This window comes from Hemiscyllium ocellatum, chromosome 8 (assembly GCF_020745735.1).
Source record: "Hemiscyllium ocellatum isolate sHemOce1 chromosome 8, sHemOce1.pat.X.cur, whole genome shotgun sequence".
Classification (NCBI taxonomy): domain Eukaryota; kingdom Metazoa; phylum Chordata; class Chondrichthyes; order Orectolobiformes; family Hemiscylliidae; genus Hemiscyllium; species Hemiscyllium ocellatum.
In genome coordinates, this window is record NC_083408.1 from 26,593,835 (window position 1) to 26,609,413 (window position 15,579).

Below are 15,579 nucleotides of genomic sequence, written 5' to 3' on the forward strand. Positions count from 1 at the left end.
CATGATGTTCCAACTCCTATACTCAAAAGGCTGAGCAATGAAGGCAAGTATACTGAATGCCTTCTTAACCACCCTATGTACACGTGATGCAAACTTCATAGAATCATGTACCTGAACCCTGAGTGTTTCTTTTCGACAGCACAGTCCAAAGCCCTATTTTTAACTGTAGAAAAGTTCAGGATTGTCACAGCAGCTTTAAATGGCAGAGCAATGCCTACTATGGACATTTAACTGAGTTTTTTTTAAAAATTCCACCCTCTATAACTAAGGTTCTCGTTTGATGAAAGCGAGTTAATTAAATGGAAGTAAATATTCATGCACAGTCATTCAAAAAAAGAGTCCTGATCAATATTTGCTCGAATAAAGCAGAGGGTGACTCTGAGAGCTTGCTTGTTCTTCTTTGCTACATTCAAACACTTCAAAGATGTTTAATTGCCCCGTGAAGCAGTTCACTCAAGCTTGGGACCAGCGTTAGAGAAACGCAAGTTGTTATTTCCATTTTTAGTTTGCCTGAGGGGTGGGGGGGATTGTAAAGAAGGTGGGGTAAAAAAATGCCAGAGCAGTAGTGGGTAATTGATGAAGAGGGTGAAAGCTGCTGTTTTGTTGCAGGAGGCTGTCACGGGGGCACAGAAATTACTTGGGGGGGGGGGGGAAGGAAATCAGCAGGTCTGACAGCATCTACGGAGAGAAAACATCGTTTCGGGTTCAGTGATCCCCAGAAATGTTACTGTGAGAAAGGTGGCCTTTCAGCCCATCGTCTCTGCACCGCTTCTGTCAGTGTTCTGATTTTGTAACAATTCCTTGCCTTTACCCCATACATCTGCACTCCGTTTTTATCGAATTCCCTCTTGAATGCCTCAAATGAACCTGCCTCCACCAAATATCAGGCAGTGCATTCCACACCCTAACTACCTGCTGTGTGGATAAGAAAATCTCAGGTTGCATTCGCTTCTTCTGTTAAAAACGTTTCAACATGGACCGTTGTTTTTTTTCTCTCCCTCTCGGTCTCCAGTCGTTCAGTGGGAGGGGAAGTCCCACTGATTGACATGGGGTGTGTGACCAAACACAGTCAGGGTGTTGCGCCGGGAGCCAGTGAATGGGGTGGCGGAAAGAGCTGTGAAAGCGGTGCAGTGAGTGAGACAGCAGACACACATACGAGAGAGAGAAGCGAAGCGAGGAACAGCAAAGGACATGGCATCCAAGTGCCCGAAATGCGAAAAGACTGTGTACTTCGGTAAGTATGGAGTAACCGTAACCATGGGGAGAGCAGCGTGGCAGATAGCAGGCTGCATGGAGAGAGGGAGAGAGAAAAGGCTCACTGCTTATACTCAGGTCTGTCGGTGCAGTGTCAGGCGGCTACCAATGTATCCCTTTTACAGTCAGTGACTGCAATACTGAGGCAGAAAGGAGCTACCTCAACCGGCACTAATCCCAATATTAATCTCCTCCACCCCCCCCCACCCCCACCCCCAAACAAGAGACTGAGAACAGAACTAACTCCTCTTTGATCCTCAACAATTTTTAAAAACCTAATGTTTATTGTAATTACTGATTTTAGTGGGTGGGTGTGCGGTTTATTACAGAGACTGGGAGGAAGGGGGAATCTCTCAGTCTTGTTCTGAACACATTTTTATTTCTTTGTAATTATGGTTTGCAAACTCATTTTTGTCTTGCAATTCTGGTTTGAAAACTCATTGCTGTGTGTGTGTGTGTGTGTTTTTTTTAAAATGTGGATGCTGTTAGCTGTACGGAGACCTTGGAAGCGATACTGGATTTTGAAACAAATGACTTGCCATTCATTGCAAGAGGGTGCAGGGCGAACAGGAGGCAGGGAAGGGGAGAATGCAGGAGACCGAGTTCAAATGTCTCCGAGAGCCAGTGCTGGAGGCGAGTGGCCGCCTCCTCCTGCTTGCACTATCTTGAGTGAAACTGGAGGGAGGGAGAAACCAATTTGTTTTTTTTAAAAATTACCCTCCTCACCCCCATTCCCTGGGAGGGGCGGGGTAGAATCTGGGAAGCACACTGAGAGACTGCCTCTATCTCAGATACTCAGGGTGTGTGCCCATCCCCACACCGTCACAACCTTTGATCCTTCAGAGGCTAGACTTGAAATGGATCAAAATCCTTTTTAAATAAAATGCCCATTTTTTTTCTGTCATTAACTGGTGAAACCGGTGTTCAAACGTGCAATTGCTTTTCTTTTGTAATCTTCAGCAATGGATGTGTTCACTGAAGGAGTGTTTAGCTGCCTTCCCCAGCTCTAGCCTCATTGCCAATATATGTAATATAAAATCGTTGTCTTCCTTTTTGGATATTCATCCAATGCTTATTGAAAATGATTAGTGATCGGGTTTCCCACTAGCCACTCACAGTTCATTCCAGATCACGACTTTGTGAACAGAATACTGTGTAAGTTAAGAGAGGAATTTGAAGTCATGATTATTTGGCAGTCTCCCATCCCCACCCATTTGTGTCTCACCCTGCATTTCTGGGCAAGAAATCAATTGATTTCACCTGTCTTTCATGTTAAACACCCCTATTTATTTATCCCAGAATCAAACAATCACAGTATTTCAGCCTGTGATTTTCAATCAACAATGTTTCTTTCTACCCCAGCCCTGGGATCAGTGAACACTGTTTCCAATCTAGCCCCTTAGTTTTTTTTAAAAATCCAGGGTCAGGTTCTGGGTAGGAATATTAAGTTTGAGCTTCAGCCCAGGTACCATTGAGGGGGTTGCACTGCTGTTAAGTTTGATTGACAAAATAAGAATCATCCCAGCGATGAAGCACGTCAGTTACAGGGATCGAATGGACAAGCTTGGGTCTGTTTCGCTGGGAGGGGACATGGCTAAGAAAAGATTTGATGAGCATTTTTCAAAATTATGAGGTATCTGGAAAGGGAGAAACTGATCCCACTTGTAAAAGGATCAAGAATCAGGAACCAGAGGGTATGGTTTCAAACTGTTCTGCAAAACCAGCAAATACAATGCAAGAAAATACGTATTCCAACAGTGGGTAGTTGGAGTGTGGAATACACTGCCTAGAAATGTGGTGAAGGCAGGTTCAATTGAGACATTCAAGAAGAACATTAGATGATTGTTTCTACTGAAACAAATGTGCAAGGTTCAAAGGGAAAGATTGGCACTGTTAAACTACTGTCTCGAGCTAGTATGAACAGAATAGGCCAAATGGCCTTGCAACAATTCTATGACTGTGAGAATTGATTTAAACTTGGGAAATATTGGGAGCTTTGACCTGTTATCTATAAGTAACTTCAGTCATCGCTTTCAAAAGGGAATTGGAGAAAGTTTTTTTGCAAAATTGCAGGAGGAAACAACGCAATCTGCCTGCTGTGACCCTTCTGCACACTCTGCAGGAGCAATGTCCTCTCTTCCCTTGACACTTGAAGCTTAATTGTCCCTGGGGCTTACTTGTGGACTCCAGTCAATCTGACGTCTGTTGTTGATTAAGTGTGGGAATGTGCAACTCACTTTCAGCAATTCTCTGACAGCCTGACACACGAGTGTAATTTTATACACGCCTTTGGCAGGACCTCCCAGCAGCTCCACCTGTGCTCACATGCATTGCTAACTGAGAAAGCTGTTCGTAAGGCGATCTGGTTTCATCTCTGCTTTAACCATAATTGTCTCAAAGTACATTTTGTCGTGCATTAATATTCCTTTATTGAGATATGAGTGGCAGTGGTGTAGTTTTGTTGCCTGTTCTTAATTCACCTTTGAATGATTGTTTAATTACCCTTCAAAATAAGACAGTCACAGAATCCCTAGAGTGTGGAAGCAGGCTATTCAGCCCATCGACTCCATATTGATATTCTGAAGAACATCCCACCCAGACCTCTGTCCCTACACTATCCTTGTAACCCTACATTTCCCATGGCTAACCCACCTAGCCTGCACATCCCTGTACACTGTGGGCAATTTAGCATGGCAAATCCATCTAACCACATCTTTGGACCATGGGAGGATACTAGAGCACCTGCAGGAAACCCATGCAAACAGAATATGCAAACCCCACACAGACAGTAAGGAGGCACCTGTCACTGTAGGTCCATCTGGGTGAGGACAGCAAAGTTCCCTCCCTAAAGAGCATTAGTGTGTTTTTATGACAATAAGCAATGACTGTCACAAGCAGAGTGGTTAGAGTCCCTGCTGGGAGACTGAGGTTCAGTTTCCCCATTGGGGAGAGACTGATTGCTGTATATGTTACAGACCAGACAAACCCCCTCAAAATGTATTAAGATGATAGCCTAGACCACAAATTCCAACTGCAATTCAACTGATCAAACTGCCAGGCTTGAAACAAAATGCCCTTTATTCTTATACTCCAGTTAATATACAGACAATATAAAAATAAAAAAAATTAGCTCAACCATAACTCTATCAAAATACTTAAGGTAATACATATTATCAGAGGCTCAGTGGTTAGCACTGCTGCCTCACAGTGCCAGGGAGTTGGATTTGACTCCAGCCTCCAGCGACTGTCTGTGTGGAGTTTGTGCATGCTCCCCATGTCTGTGTGGGTTTCCTCCAGGTACTCCAGTTTCCTCCCACAGTCCAAAGATGTCCAGATTAGGTGGATTAGCTATGCTAAATTACCCATAGTATCCAGAGATGTGTCAGGTGTGTTAGTCATGGGAAATGCATGATTATAGGATTGGCTCTGGGTGGGATGCTCTTCAGAGGGTTGGTGTGGACTTGTTGGGCTGAATGGCCTTTTTGCACGCTGTGGGAATTCTATATTAATAAAAAATGTTAACTGCCATTGATTAACTCTTCCAAGATAGTAAAATCCCATAAACACACTCTTGGCAAAGGCAAATTCGGTGAAACAATTCGTGTGCAATGTACCTCAATCTAGGAGGAAAGAACGTCAAGAGAAATCTATGTGAGAAAGAAAGAACACAAATATTTTGCTATAGCTGGGAGAGATGTGTTTCAGCTTCCAAACCCCAACAGCTACTGAAAGCTAAACTAAAATCCTGATTTTGTGGGTGCTTGACCCCCACTCATTCAGGCTGCTTCTATTGTCCTAATTTTTAAGAAAAAATCCTGTTTACTTTATTGGCTCAGAACAGACCGCTCAGCACCTCTGTTTCAACCTGTCTTCATATAAAAAAGGACAAAATGTATCTCTTAAAGTCACAGTATTGTCCTATCTAGAAATAAGGATATTTTATAACCTGCACAGTCCAGATTGACTGAAGGGCCTTTTTTTTTACCCTGTACTGTAAACCTCTATGATTCTATGGTGGCCAATGGGCTAACCTTTTGAGTTCCAGATTTATTAATTGAATTCAGATTTCACTTTCTTCCAATTTTGAACTCATGCTCTTCCTCAATCTCTCACTCACCTTTCCCCGCCCACTCCAATGTCAGTGGTTTACTCAGCCAATGACGGAGCTCTGTCAAAAATATTCCTTAGTTTAGTGTCAGTACATGGCCCTGGGGAAGCAACAGGAGGAGATGGGGGGGATGCCAATGCAGGCAAGGTGGGTCCGAACAGCAACATTCTACTCTGTAGCAATTCAGTAACCCTATGCTCCAGTAAGAATTGAGTTGAGGCCTGGGATTACTGCGAGCTTGCTTTCACGTTCTTTCTAATTAACATGTTAGCAGAATTCCATAATAAATCTCGGGGAAACGCAGAAGCACTGTTGGTTTTGCCAGATTAGGGAGGAGTGGCACGGTGACTCAGTGGTTAGCACTGCTGCCTCACAGCACCAGGGACCCTGGTTCAGTTCCTGCCTCAGGCGACTGTCTGTGTGACGTTTGCACATTCTACCCATGTCTGCATGGGTTTCCTCCGGGTGCTCCAGTTTCCTCCCACAGTCCAAAGATGTACAGGTCAGGTGAATTGGCCATGCTAAATTGCCCATAATGTCAGGTGCATTGGTCAGGGGTAAATATAGGGTAGGGGAATGGGTCTGGGTGAATTACTCTTTGGAGGGTCAGCATGGACTTGTTGGGCTGTTTCCAGACTGTAGGGAATCTAATCTAATAATACTGATCCGCACCCAGGTGGGATAATAGAATCATGCATTAATACAGTGCAGGAAGAGGCTATTCAGCCCATCGTGCCTGCACTGCTTCTATTCCCCAGTGTGAATCTCCAGCCTTATCCCCACATCCCTTGCACACCATTTCTATCCAAATAACCATCCAGTGCTCCTCTTGAATGCCTCAGTTGAACCTGTACATTTCCTCCACATTTCGAGGTAGTGCATTCCATGCCCTAACTACTCACCGAGAGGAAAAAATAATTTCATTGTTTAATTTGTGCATTATTTTAAATCTCTTGTTCCCTCTACAAGTAGGAACTGCTTCTCCCTATCTACTCTATCCAGCCCCCACTCGTGATTTCGAAACCTCTATCTAATCTCCCTCTCGGTCACCTTCTCTGAGAAGAACCGTCCCAAGTTCTTCAATCTGTCCTCACCACTGAAGTTTCTCATTCCTGGAACCCTTCTTGCAAATCATCTCTGCACTCCAATGCATTCACATCCTTCATGTATAGTTGCAGGTGCCACATTACATCATAATAGTCCAGCTGAGGTCTAGCAAGTGCCTTGTACAAATTTAAAATCACCTCCTTGTTCTTGAATTGTATGCCCCTAATAACAAAGCCGATGCTTTATTCATTACACTGGACACGTTTGCAAGGGTGCAAATTCTGCCATGTCCCTGCTTCCTATTTGGTGAGTGTTCTTAATCTCTACAAAGAGCGACTGATTCTTGACTAGTGATGCCGCTGAGGGAAGGAGACTCAGAGGGATTTGAGGTGGGGAGGAATTGGAGAGATCGAACTCCAATTAAGCAGTACTTAAAGGGCCACAGTTTGTATTGGCGAGGTCCAGCGAGGGCATCGGTGAAAGCGAGATGGTGTCGAAGAGTGTTGGCTTCTGTTTCAGCAGCGGTGACGTGGCAAAGGGGACTTGAGTCTGGCTACCAGGCCTATGGTCGGTGACAAAGCACTTAGAGTCATAGAGGTGTACAGTATGATTACAGACCCTGCAGTCTAATCTGACCAGATATCCTAAATTAATCTAGTCCCATTTGCCAACATTTGGCCCATATTCCTTTACAAGAAGTACTGTAAAGTTGGACAGTTGCTTTATTTCCTCATTTTTCTGCCTTTATATTCTGTGTTTTGGTTTATTTTTCTGTGTTTTAAGATGGCGTCAGAGAGTGGTGACACTGTACAACACTTTCCACTGTATTTCTGTAATGAGGTACACATGACAATAAATAACTCAAACCCATTAGGGGCCAAAAAGGAGACGACAGAATAAGCAGGCAAGCTGAGAATTGTGGCTATCTCATATCATCTGCTACGCCCTGCATTTTGGCAGCCCACATGGTGTTATTTAAACGTTCAAATGTCACATTAACATTTCCTCCTCCTTATCATTCCAGTAACTGAGCAATTTGAGTGTTGTGGCCTGGGTAGCCTCTTTGGGAGCAGGAGGTGACAATGAGCCAGTATTTCCTAAAACTCTCCATTGACTGGGAGTTGCATCAGTACAATACACTCTGTTGTAGACTCATAGCTAGAGATGGATCACCCTGATTAACCAATGTCAGAGTGCCTTCTCTTTATCCAGTCATTCTTATGTTGCCAGGCCACTTTTGGAGTGGCTAACGCACACTGTCAAAGCTTGCTGCCAATAGTAAGTTCATCAATAGTTGGGGGAATATTGGGAAAGAATTGCTAGCTTGTTTTGTTTTCAGGGTATCCGCCCCTGTTCAGTGGGTAGTGCTCTCACCTTTGAGTCTGAAAGTTAAGGGGTTTGAGTCCCCCAGACAGGGTGGAGGGTGGCTGACTCTACAGCCTTCAGCATACCACCTTTCAGAGACAAATGAGGGTTTTTTCCCTCGGGAGGGAAGGACGAGCATTTGAAGAATATTTGTAGGATTTCTTCAGGATTTCAGTAGCTGGGGAGCTCTGGGGCACAGGATTATTTTTTGGACAGCTCTTTGAGCTTGCAGATATTTCTCCCTGCAAATAGTTTGAAACCCACTAATTTAGCAGAGCTTTCTAACTTAGTGAGCATTGATATACTTGTTAGTGCAGTCCAGCTGTGGAAACATAACTCGAGCCATTCTAGCCAGCAACTAGCATGCTACACCCATGAACAAGGGACCAAAACAGGGAAAAATTCCTTTGGCTTTATTTTTTACAAACCTGCTCAACGACCCATCAGAAGATATTTTACAACTTGAGGCATTAATGTGGGGAGGATTACTTGCCAGCTTCTCCAGACTGTTATAGAATTTCTGTACTGTTTTATGAAAATAAGCAGCCTTTGTTATAAAATGAAATGAGACTGATTAGTTACAGTAGTAAATCACAGAAACCAATAATGGATAAAGCAGCACTCCAGGGTGGAGAGACAACTTGAGAGTAGGAGGTTGCGAGTGTCTATTGAACCTTCACCCCTGGCTGCTGGGAAATATATTGGCATGCGTTTAAAGTCCAATTCATTTGCATCTACCTGATATCTCAATCTGATCTAGTCTCATTTGCCAGCATTTGGCCCATATTCCTCTCAACCCTACCTATTCATAAACCCATCCTTTACCCCTCAGGTCCTTTTATAAATCTTTCTCCTCTCGCCTTAAATATCTGCTGATGGGCCACTGAGTCAATGTTGACAAAATCCTTTTATTGGTCTTTTCTCAGCGGTGGCTCCCTGCCTTATGGTCAGGAGGTTATGGGTTAAAGCCTCACTCCCAAGGTGTGAGCCTGAAGTCATAGGAACATAGGAATTAGGAGCGAAAGTACTTCATTGGTGCAAGTCGCCGTGGAACGTCTGAGGTCAGGAACAAATTTTTATAGAAAGAATTGACAGCACGTGGGGCTAAGGAGATAGAGAGGGATAACATGACTGACTACACTGCTGTGCTGAAGGCTGAATGTGTTTGTCCTTCTTTGCTGCAGTTACTCATTAGCTTGCTGCAGAGAACATTTGAGGATCAGGAGTAGGCCATTCAGAGCCTGTTTCGCCATTCGCTGAGATCGTGGTGGATCTGTGGTCTAACTCCATATACCTGCCTTTGGCCCATATCCCTTAATATCTTTGTTTAACAAAAATTAATCTATTTAAAAACTGATCCAGCATCCAATGCCATTTGTAGACGAGAGTTCCAAACATCTCCCACCCTTTGTGTGTAAAAATGTTTCCTAATATCTCTCCTGAACACTCTGGACCTAATTCTCAGACTATGCCCCCTCATTCTCGAACCCCCAAGCAGTGGAAATAGTTTATTTTTATCAACCCTGTCCTTTCCTGTTACTATGTTGAAGACTTTAATCAGATCACGCCTTAACCTTCTAAGTTCTAGAGAAAGCAGGCTTAATTTGTGTAAACTCTCCTCTCCTCAAACTTAACCTCTGAAGTCCAGGTGTTATTCTTGTATTCCCTCCAAGCACAATATATGCTTCCCAAAGGTGTGAGCAAGGGATGGATAGAGATGTATGGAAAGTAGCAGCAGTAGATCGTGAGTAAATAAAAAGCCATCTTAACATTTTACTAAACTGTAAATGTTGCACTGCATGGAATAAACAGTGGATACCACGCAAAAATTGAAAACTCCTAATGATTTTTAGTGGGACTGTAGCTGGATAGAAACTTGAATCACTGCTCCATGAGTAAACCATGTAGAGCTTCACTCTTTTCATCGCACTTTGGGCTGGAGGCTTCGAATCCCAGCAGCAGGAAAGAACTAGCATTGGTACAGCATCTTTCACGGTCACGGTACATCCTGAGCACTCCCCCCACCTAGGGCAATGAATTCTTTTTGAAGAGCAGGAAACAGATTCAGAGTTGTTTGTGGATGCTGTCCTGAAATGTTAAATTCTACTGTCATCTGGTATTCTTATAAATAACTGGATGGACGATTGCAATCTCTGAGGAATGCTAGACAGAGTTAGGATGGAGCAGATGGGCTATGCTGGGTTGTCATGGCAACAGACTAGCAAATTAATAGCAATAGCCTGATTTTGGAGGAAGCAACAATGAAGGATTATTTTGGGACTGGGAGGGAAAGCTACACAGCTCTTGGGAATGATGTGATTATGATATTGCTAATGACAGAGAATGGGCTGTCAGGGTTTCTCCGAGTACAACAGCTGGGTTATAACCGAATTGACTCCTGTCCAAACCTTTCTGAATGAATGCCCTTTTAGTTCAACAGAATCCTTGGCTCAGTGCAGAGTCACGCAACAGTGGAAGGTGAGGGGAGATGGCAGCCTATTATTCATTGTGAGGGCTGGTTTATTTTGGGAGCAGTTCTGACAAATGTTATCCGCACAGTAAAATATTAAAATGTTTGGGTTTTTTTGATTAAACGATGTCAGCCAGAGGGGAACAGAAGCCAAATGGAACGGCTGCAGTGAGGGATTTGCCATAGCAGTTAGTCAGTGTGGGAGGGAGGAATACAAGGGTGTCTTTTATCACCCACCTGTCATCCCGTCTCCTTGTGACTGTTAGCTGGCGAGCTTTTCAGATTTCCATTGGGAATCTCTGCTATCCATCTCCATTTCCTCCGGGGAAAGAATAAACAAGACCGCATTGTGCCAGAACAGGGATGATCTTTCAATGCCTGTTGCTCGGGTGCCTGATATTTTATAAACTGTCCATGAATCCACAAAAGTATTCAGTTGCTCCCTGCTGTGTCGATGGTTTAGAACTTAGAGTCATACAGCACGGAAACAGATCTTTCAGCCCAACTCGTCCCATGCTGACCAGGTTTCCTAAACTGAACTAGTCCCATTTGCCATTGTTCGGCCTATATCTCTAAGTCCTTCCTATCCACGTACCTTTCCAAATGTCTTTCAAATGTTGTAATGGTACCTGTCACCACTACTTCCTCTGGTAGCTTGTTCCATACATGCATCGCCCTCCAGGTTCCTTTTAAATCTTTTCCCTCTCACCTTAAACCTATGCCTGGTGAAGGGCTTGTGCCCGAAACGGTGAATTTTCTGTTCCTTGGATGCTGCCTGACCTGCTGCGCTTTAACCAGCAACACATTTTCAGCTTAAACCTATGCCATCTAGTTTTGGACTCCCCTATGCTGGGGGAAAAACCTTTGCTATTTACTTTACCTATGCCCCTTATGATTTTATAAGATCACCTTCAGATGCTCCAGTGAAAAATGTTGACTGGATTATGGAATGGAGAAAGTGAGGGTGTCAGATGCTGGAGATAAGAGTCAAGACTGTGGTGCTGAAAAAGCACAGCGGTCAGGCAGCATCTGAGGAGCAGGAAAGTCAACATTTTGAGCATAAGCTAAGAATTGGGGATTACTGCCTGCAGTCCCTTGGAGACCATGAATGCTTTACACATTATTTATACAACCCAGTCCTTCTGAGATGGTTATATTGTTAATAAGTAACTACAAAGATTGGAGTATAGCCCAGGATTTTGGTCTATCTGGGCTGTCTCACAATCTCTTCACTCTTCTATTTTCCAGTTACACCAATATAATGTTTATCTGAAATGTTAAAAGAGATGCTGAAATCAGGATCACAAATGATCGATACCATTGGGAGAAAAATGGGAGGTCTCGACTCTTGAGGCCTCATGGACTGCAGTAGGTTTCATTGGGTTTTGTCAGGGCTGTGTGGGCCACCTATTGAGGACAAGAATGGGAGGGCAAACAGACTGCTGGCCTTTATTTCAAAGGGAATGGAGTATAAAAGTAGGGAGATTTTACTAAAACTTGGCAAGGCACTTGTCAGACCATAGCTGGAATACTGTGAACGTTTTGGGTCCTTTATAATGTCATAGATTCATACAGCAAAGATTCTTCGGTCCAACTCATTCATGCCACCTGACATCCCGATCTGAACTAGTCCCATTTGCTAGCATTTGGCCCATATCCCTCTAAACCCTTCCTAATCATGTACCCATCCAGATGCCTTTTTAAATGTTGTAACTGTACCCGTCTCCACCACTTCCTCTGGTAGCTCGTTCCATACACGCACCACCCTCTGCGTGAAGAAGTTGCCTCTCAAATTCCTTTTAAATTTTCTCCTCTGAGTCAATGGAAGTGTGTCACTAACAGACACTGATCCACCAACTGAATTCATGTTTGAGTACTTGGTGAGTGTGCTACTGTTCAGTTAAGATAAGATGGAAGTGTGGCTGACATTCAAGTAAAATAGAGAGAGAGAGAGAGAGAGAGAGGAGGGAGTGAGAAGCTTTGTGAGAGAGTGGTAGTCCATCATTGTGGATCGACCATTGACAAGAGTGAATGGGCTGGAGGGGAGAGGTGTTTGGGATTGGGATTTGATTTGATTTATTATTGTCACGTGTACCGAGATACAGTGAAAGTGTGCTATCCAGACAAATCATACCTTACATATGTACAACAGGGTAGTAGAACAAAATGCAGAATAGGAGAAAGTGAGGACTGCAGATGCTGGAGATCAGAGCTGAAAAATGTGTTGCTGGAGAAGCGCAGCAGGTCAGGCAGCATTCAAGGAGCAGGAGAATTGACATTTCGGGCATAAGCCCTTCTTTTTGAAGAAGGGCTTATGTCCGAAACGTCGATTCTCAAAATGCAGAATATAATGTTACAGCCACAGAGAGGGAGCATAGAAAAATCAACCCTAATATATGAGAGATCCATTCATAAGTCTGATAATAGTGAGGAAGAAGTTGTTCTTAAATCTGTTGGTATGTGTGTTCAGACAATTACGTCTTCTCTTTGACGGAAGAGATTGGAAGTGAGTATAAAGACCCCTGGGGGGCGGGGGGGGGCGGGGGCGGAGGACAGGAGGGCAGAGGGTGGGGGGGGAAATGGGGGAGAGGGGGTGGTCTTTGATTATGTTGGCTGCTTTCCTGGGCTGCAGGAGGTGTAGACAGAGTCCGTGGAAGGAAGGCTGGATTGCATAGTGGACTGGACTGCATTCACAACTCTGTCGTTCCTTGCGTTCTTGAGCTGGGAATTGGGAATGAGCTGGGACAATAAAAGTGGGAAGGGTCGGAGAGGTGGAATAGGCTGGAGAGAGGAGCAGCTCATACAAGAACAGATGAAGCCTATAGATCTAGCTGTTTTCCATTGTCAGGGGTCAGTTATTAAGAGTTCCACTTGAAAGACAAATCAGTCCTGACTGTATCTTCTCAAACTGGAGTCTGGGGTGATAGAGGTTTTTAAATGTCATTGACAACCTGTGGAGCTGATCTAAACTTGGACCAGTGCAGGAGAAACCAATCACGTGACAGCCACCAGCTTTGTCAACTGTGGAACCCCAGTTGGATTATTTGTAAGACAATGCCACAGCTTTGTGGATACTGATACTGATGTTATTCTCCACAATTTTCCATTTAAATTAACTTCAGCTTTTCAAACTGCCAGGGCTGGATTCAGGCTCCCATTCCCTGGATTATTAGTCTAACAACATAACCACTGGACCACATGAATAGGGGGATTGTTCACAGTTCTAATGTTCAACATTAGCCTTCTTGGTATTTTTACCCATCTGTTTGGCTGGGACCATTCTTATTTTAAAAAAGAAACTGAATAGGAATGGATAAATAAGCAAAACCTTTTTTTTATTTTTAGCAATGCAAGACAGGAACTGCTGTTGGATTTTCCTGGAGTGTGTCTGTCTCTGTTTTATCCATACAGTCTCTTACACCACATGCTCCATGCATTAAAAGGAGCGATTACAGTGTCAAAGGACACTGCATCTGAGCTCTAATCCCAGTGAACCTCTGGATTGGTTCCGGTTCTCCTGTTTCCCCACATACACCCCCTCCCCCCACCCCCTTGGCACTGTGTAGCCAGGTGGACGTCCCTGATCACAGTGGGCACACCCCAGGCGCCAGGGAGGATTAGGTTCCAGCCAGCTGTGCCTGGGGGAAGTTGTGGGTGGGCATTTGGAAGAAATTCCCGCTGGTGGGAATGCAGCCGGGTTTTAAGGAGCACAGACAACTGCTGTTGAGGGCAGACTGTTGGAGTGGGGGAGTGTAGTGGAGTCTGACAGTCTGTGTATATGTGTGCGCGTGCATGCGTTTACAGCTAAGAATGCTCCTGGGAATATCTCCTGCTGCGTTGGAAATTGTACTTACAAAACCGATCAAATTATTTTAAACATTCATAAAGAAACCATTCAATGTGCCATCTGGTCTAGTCCAGCATTTACTTCCCATCTATCCCCCTTTTTCATTAACCTGTAATCATTGATATTTTATCTGGAACATAGACCTACTGCCTTGACTTAGGATGTCACAGGTAGACAGGGTGATGAAGAAGGCATTTGGTACACTTGCCTTCATTGGTCAGAGCACTGAGTATAGGGGTTGGGACATGTTGCAGTTGTACAAGACATTGGTGAGGCCATGTTTGGAATACTGCCTACAATTGTGGTCGCCCTGCTATAGGAAGGATGTTATTAAACTGGAAAGGGTGCACAGGGAGATTGACCAGGATGTTATCGAGACTGGAAAGTTGAGGGTATAAGAAGAGGCTGGATAAGCTGCGACTTATTTCCCGGAAGCGTAGGAGACTGAGGGTTGACCTTCTAGAGGTTTATAAAACCATGAGGAGCATAGATAAGGTGAATAGCCAAGGTCTTTTTCCTAGGGTAGGGGAGTCCAAAACAGAAGGTGAGAGGGGAAAGATATGAAAGGGCCATAAAGTGCACCTTTTTCATGTAGAGGGTGGTGCATGTATGGAATGAGCTGCCAAAGGAAGTGGTAGAAGTGAGTACAATTACAACATTTAAAAGACATTTAGATGGGTACGTGGATAGGAATCATTTAAAGGGATATGGACCAAATGCAGGCAAATGGGACTAGTTCAGTTTACGAAAAGTGGTCAGTATAGACAGATTGGACAAATGGTCTGTTTCCATGCTGTACAGCTCTATGACACTAGGGATACTACCACTGCACCACAAAGTCCCCAAATCCTTATCCTACCATTCCTTTTTCCCTCAGGTACTTCACAAATTGCTCCTTAGTGGCTCTTTTCTTGTAATTTTCTTTACTCTCATGTGGGAGTAAGCCCCACATTCCCACCATTCTTTGGGTTCAGAAGCTTCTCTGCAATCCTGACCGTATTTATTAGTATTAGTATTTAATAGTTAATAGAATTTCTTGTATTTATACCCCCCAGCCCCGCCACCCCACTTTTCAGACATGCTCACAAGTAGAGTTATATACTGTGTACTCCCTTATCGATTCTCCTCTTCTTTTTAAAGACTGCTTGCACTTTATGTAAATCATTTAGGCTCGATTGTAGGAGAGCTGATCAGTAAATTTGTGGATGATACAAAAGTTGGTAGGGTGGTAAATAGTGCGGAGGATCGCCTCAGATTACAGGAGGGTATTGACTGGTGTTCATATGGAATTCAGTCTGGATAAATGTGAGGTGATGCACTTGGGCAGGACTAATAAGGCAAGTGTATACATGATGAACAGTGTGATCCTAGGAAGCACTGAGGATCACATGGACCCTGATGTGCATTTACATCAATCTCTTAGCATATCAGGACGGGCAGACAAAGTGGTTATGATGACAAAGTGATACTTCCCTTTATTAGCCGAGG

At 43.9% G+C, this 15,579-nt stretch overlaps 1 protein-coding gene across 1 annotated transcript in view; it reads left to right on the forward strand.

Annotated features, from left to right (window-relative positions):
* Positions 1–1,008: 1,008 nt before the first annotated feature.
* The window catches only part of LOC132818065 (cysteine-rich protein 2-like), a 55,700-nt gene continuing 41,129 nt past the window's right edge, over positions 1,009–15,579 (forward strand). The window contains exon 1 of the mRNA XM_060828714.1: positions 1,009–1,234. Coding sequence (XP_060684697.1) covers positions 1,192–1,234 — 43 coding nt within the window. The 5' untranslated portion in view covers positions 1,009–1,191. The remainder of the gene's footprint in view (positions 1,235–15,579) is intronic.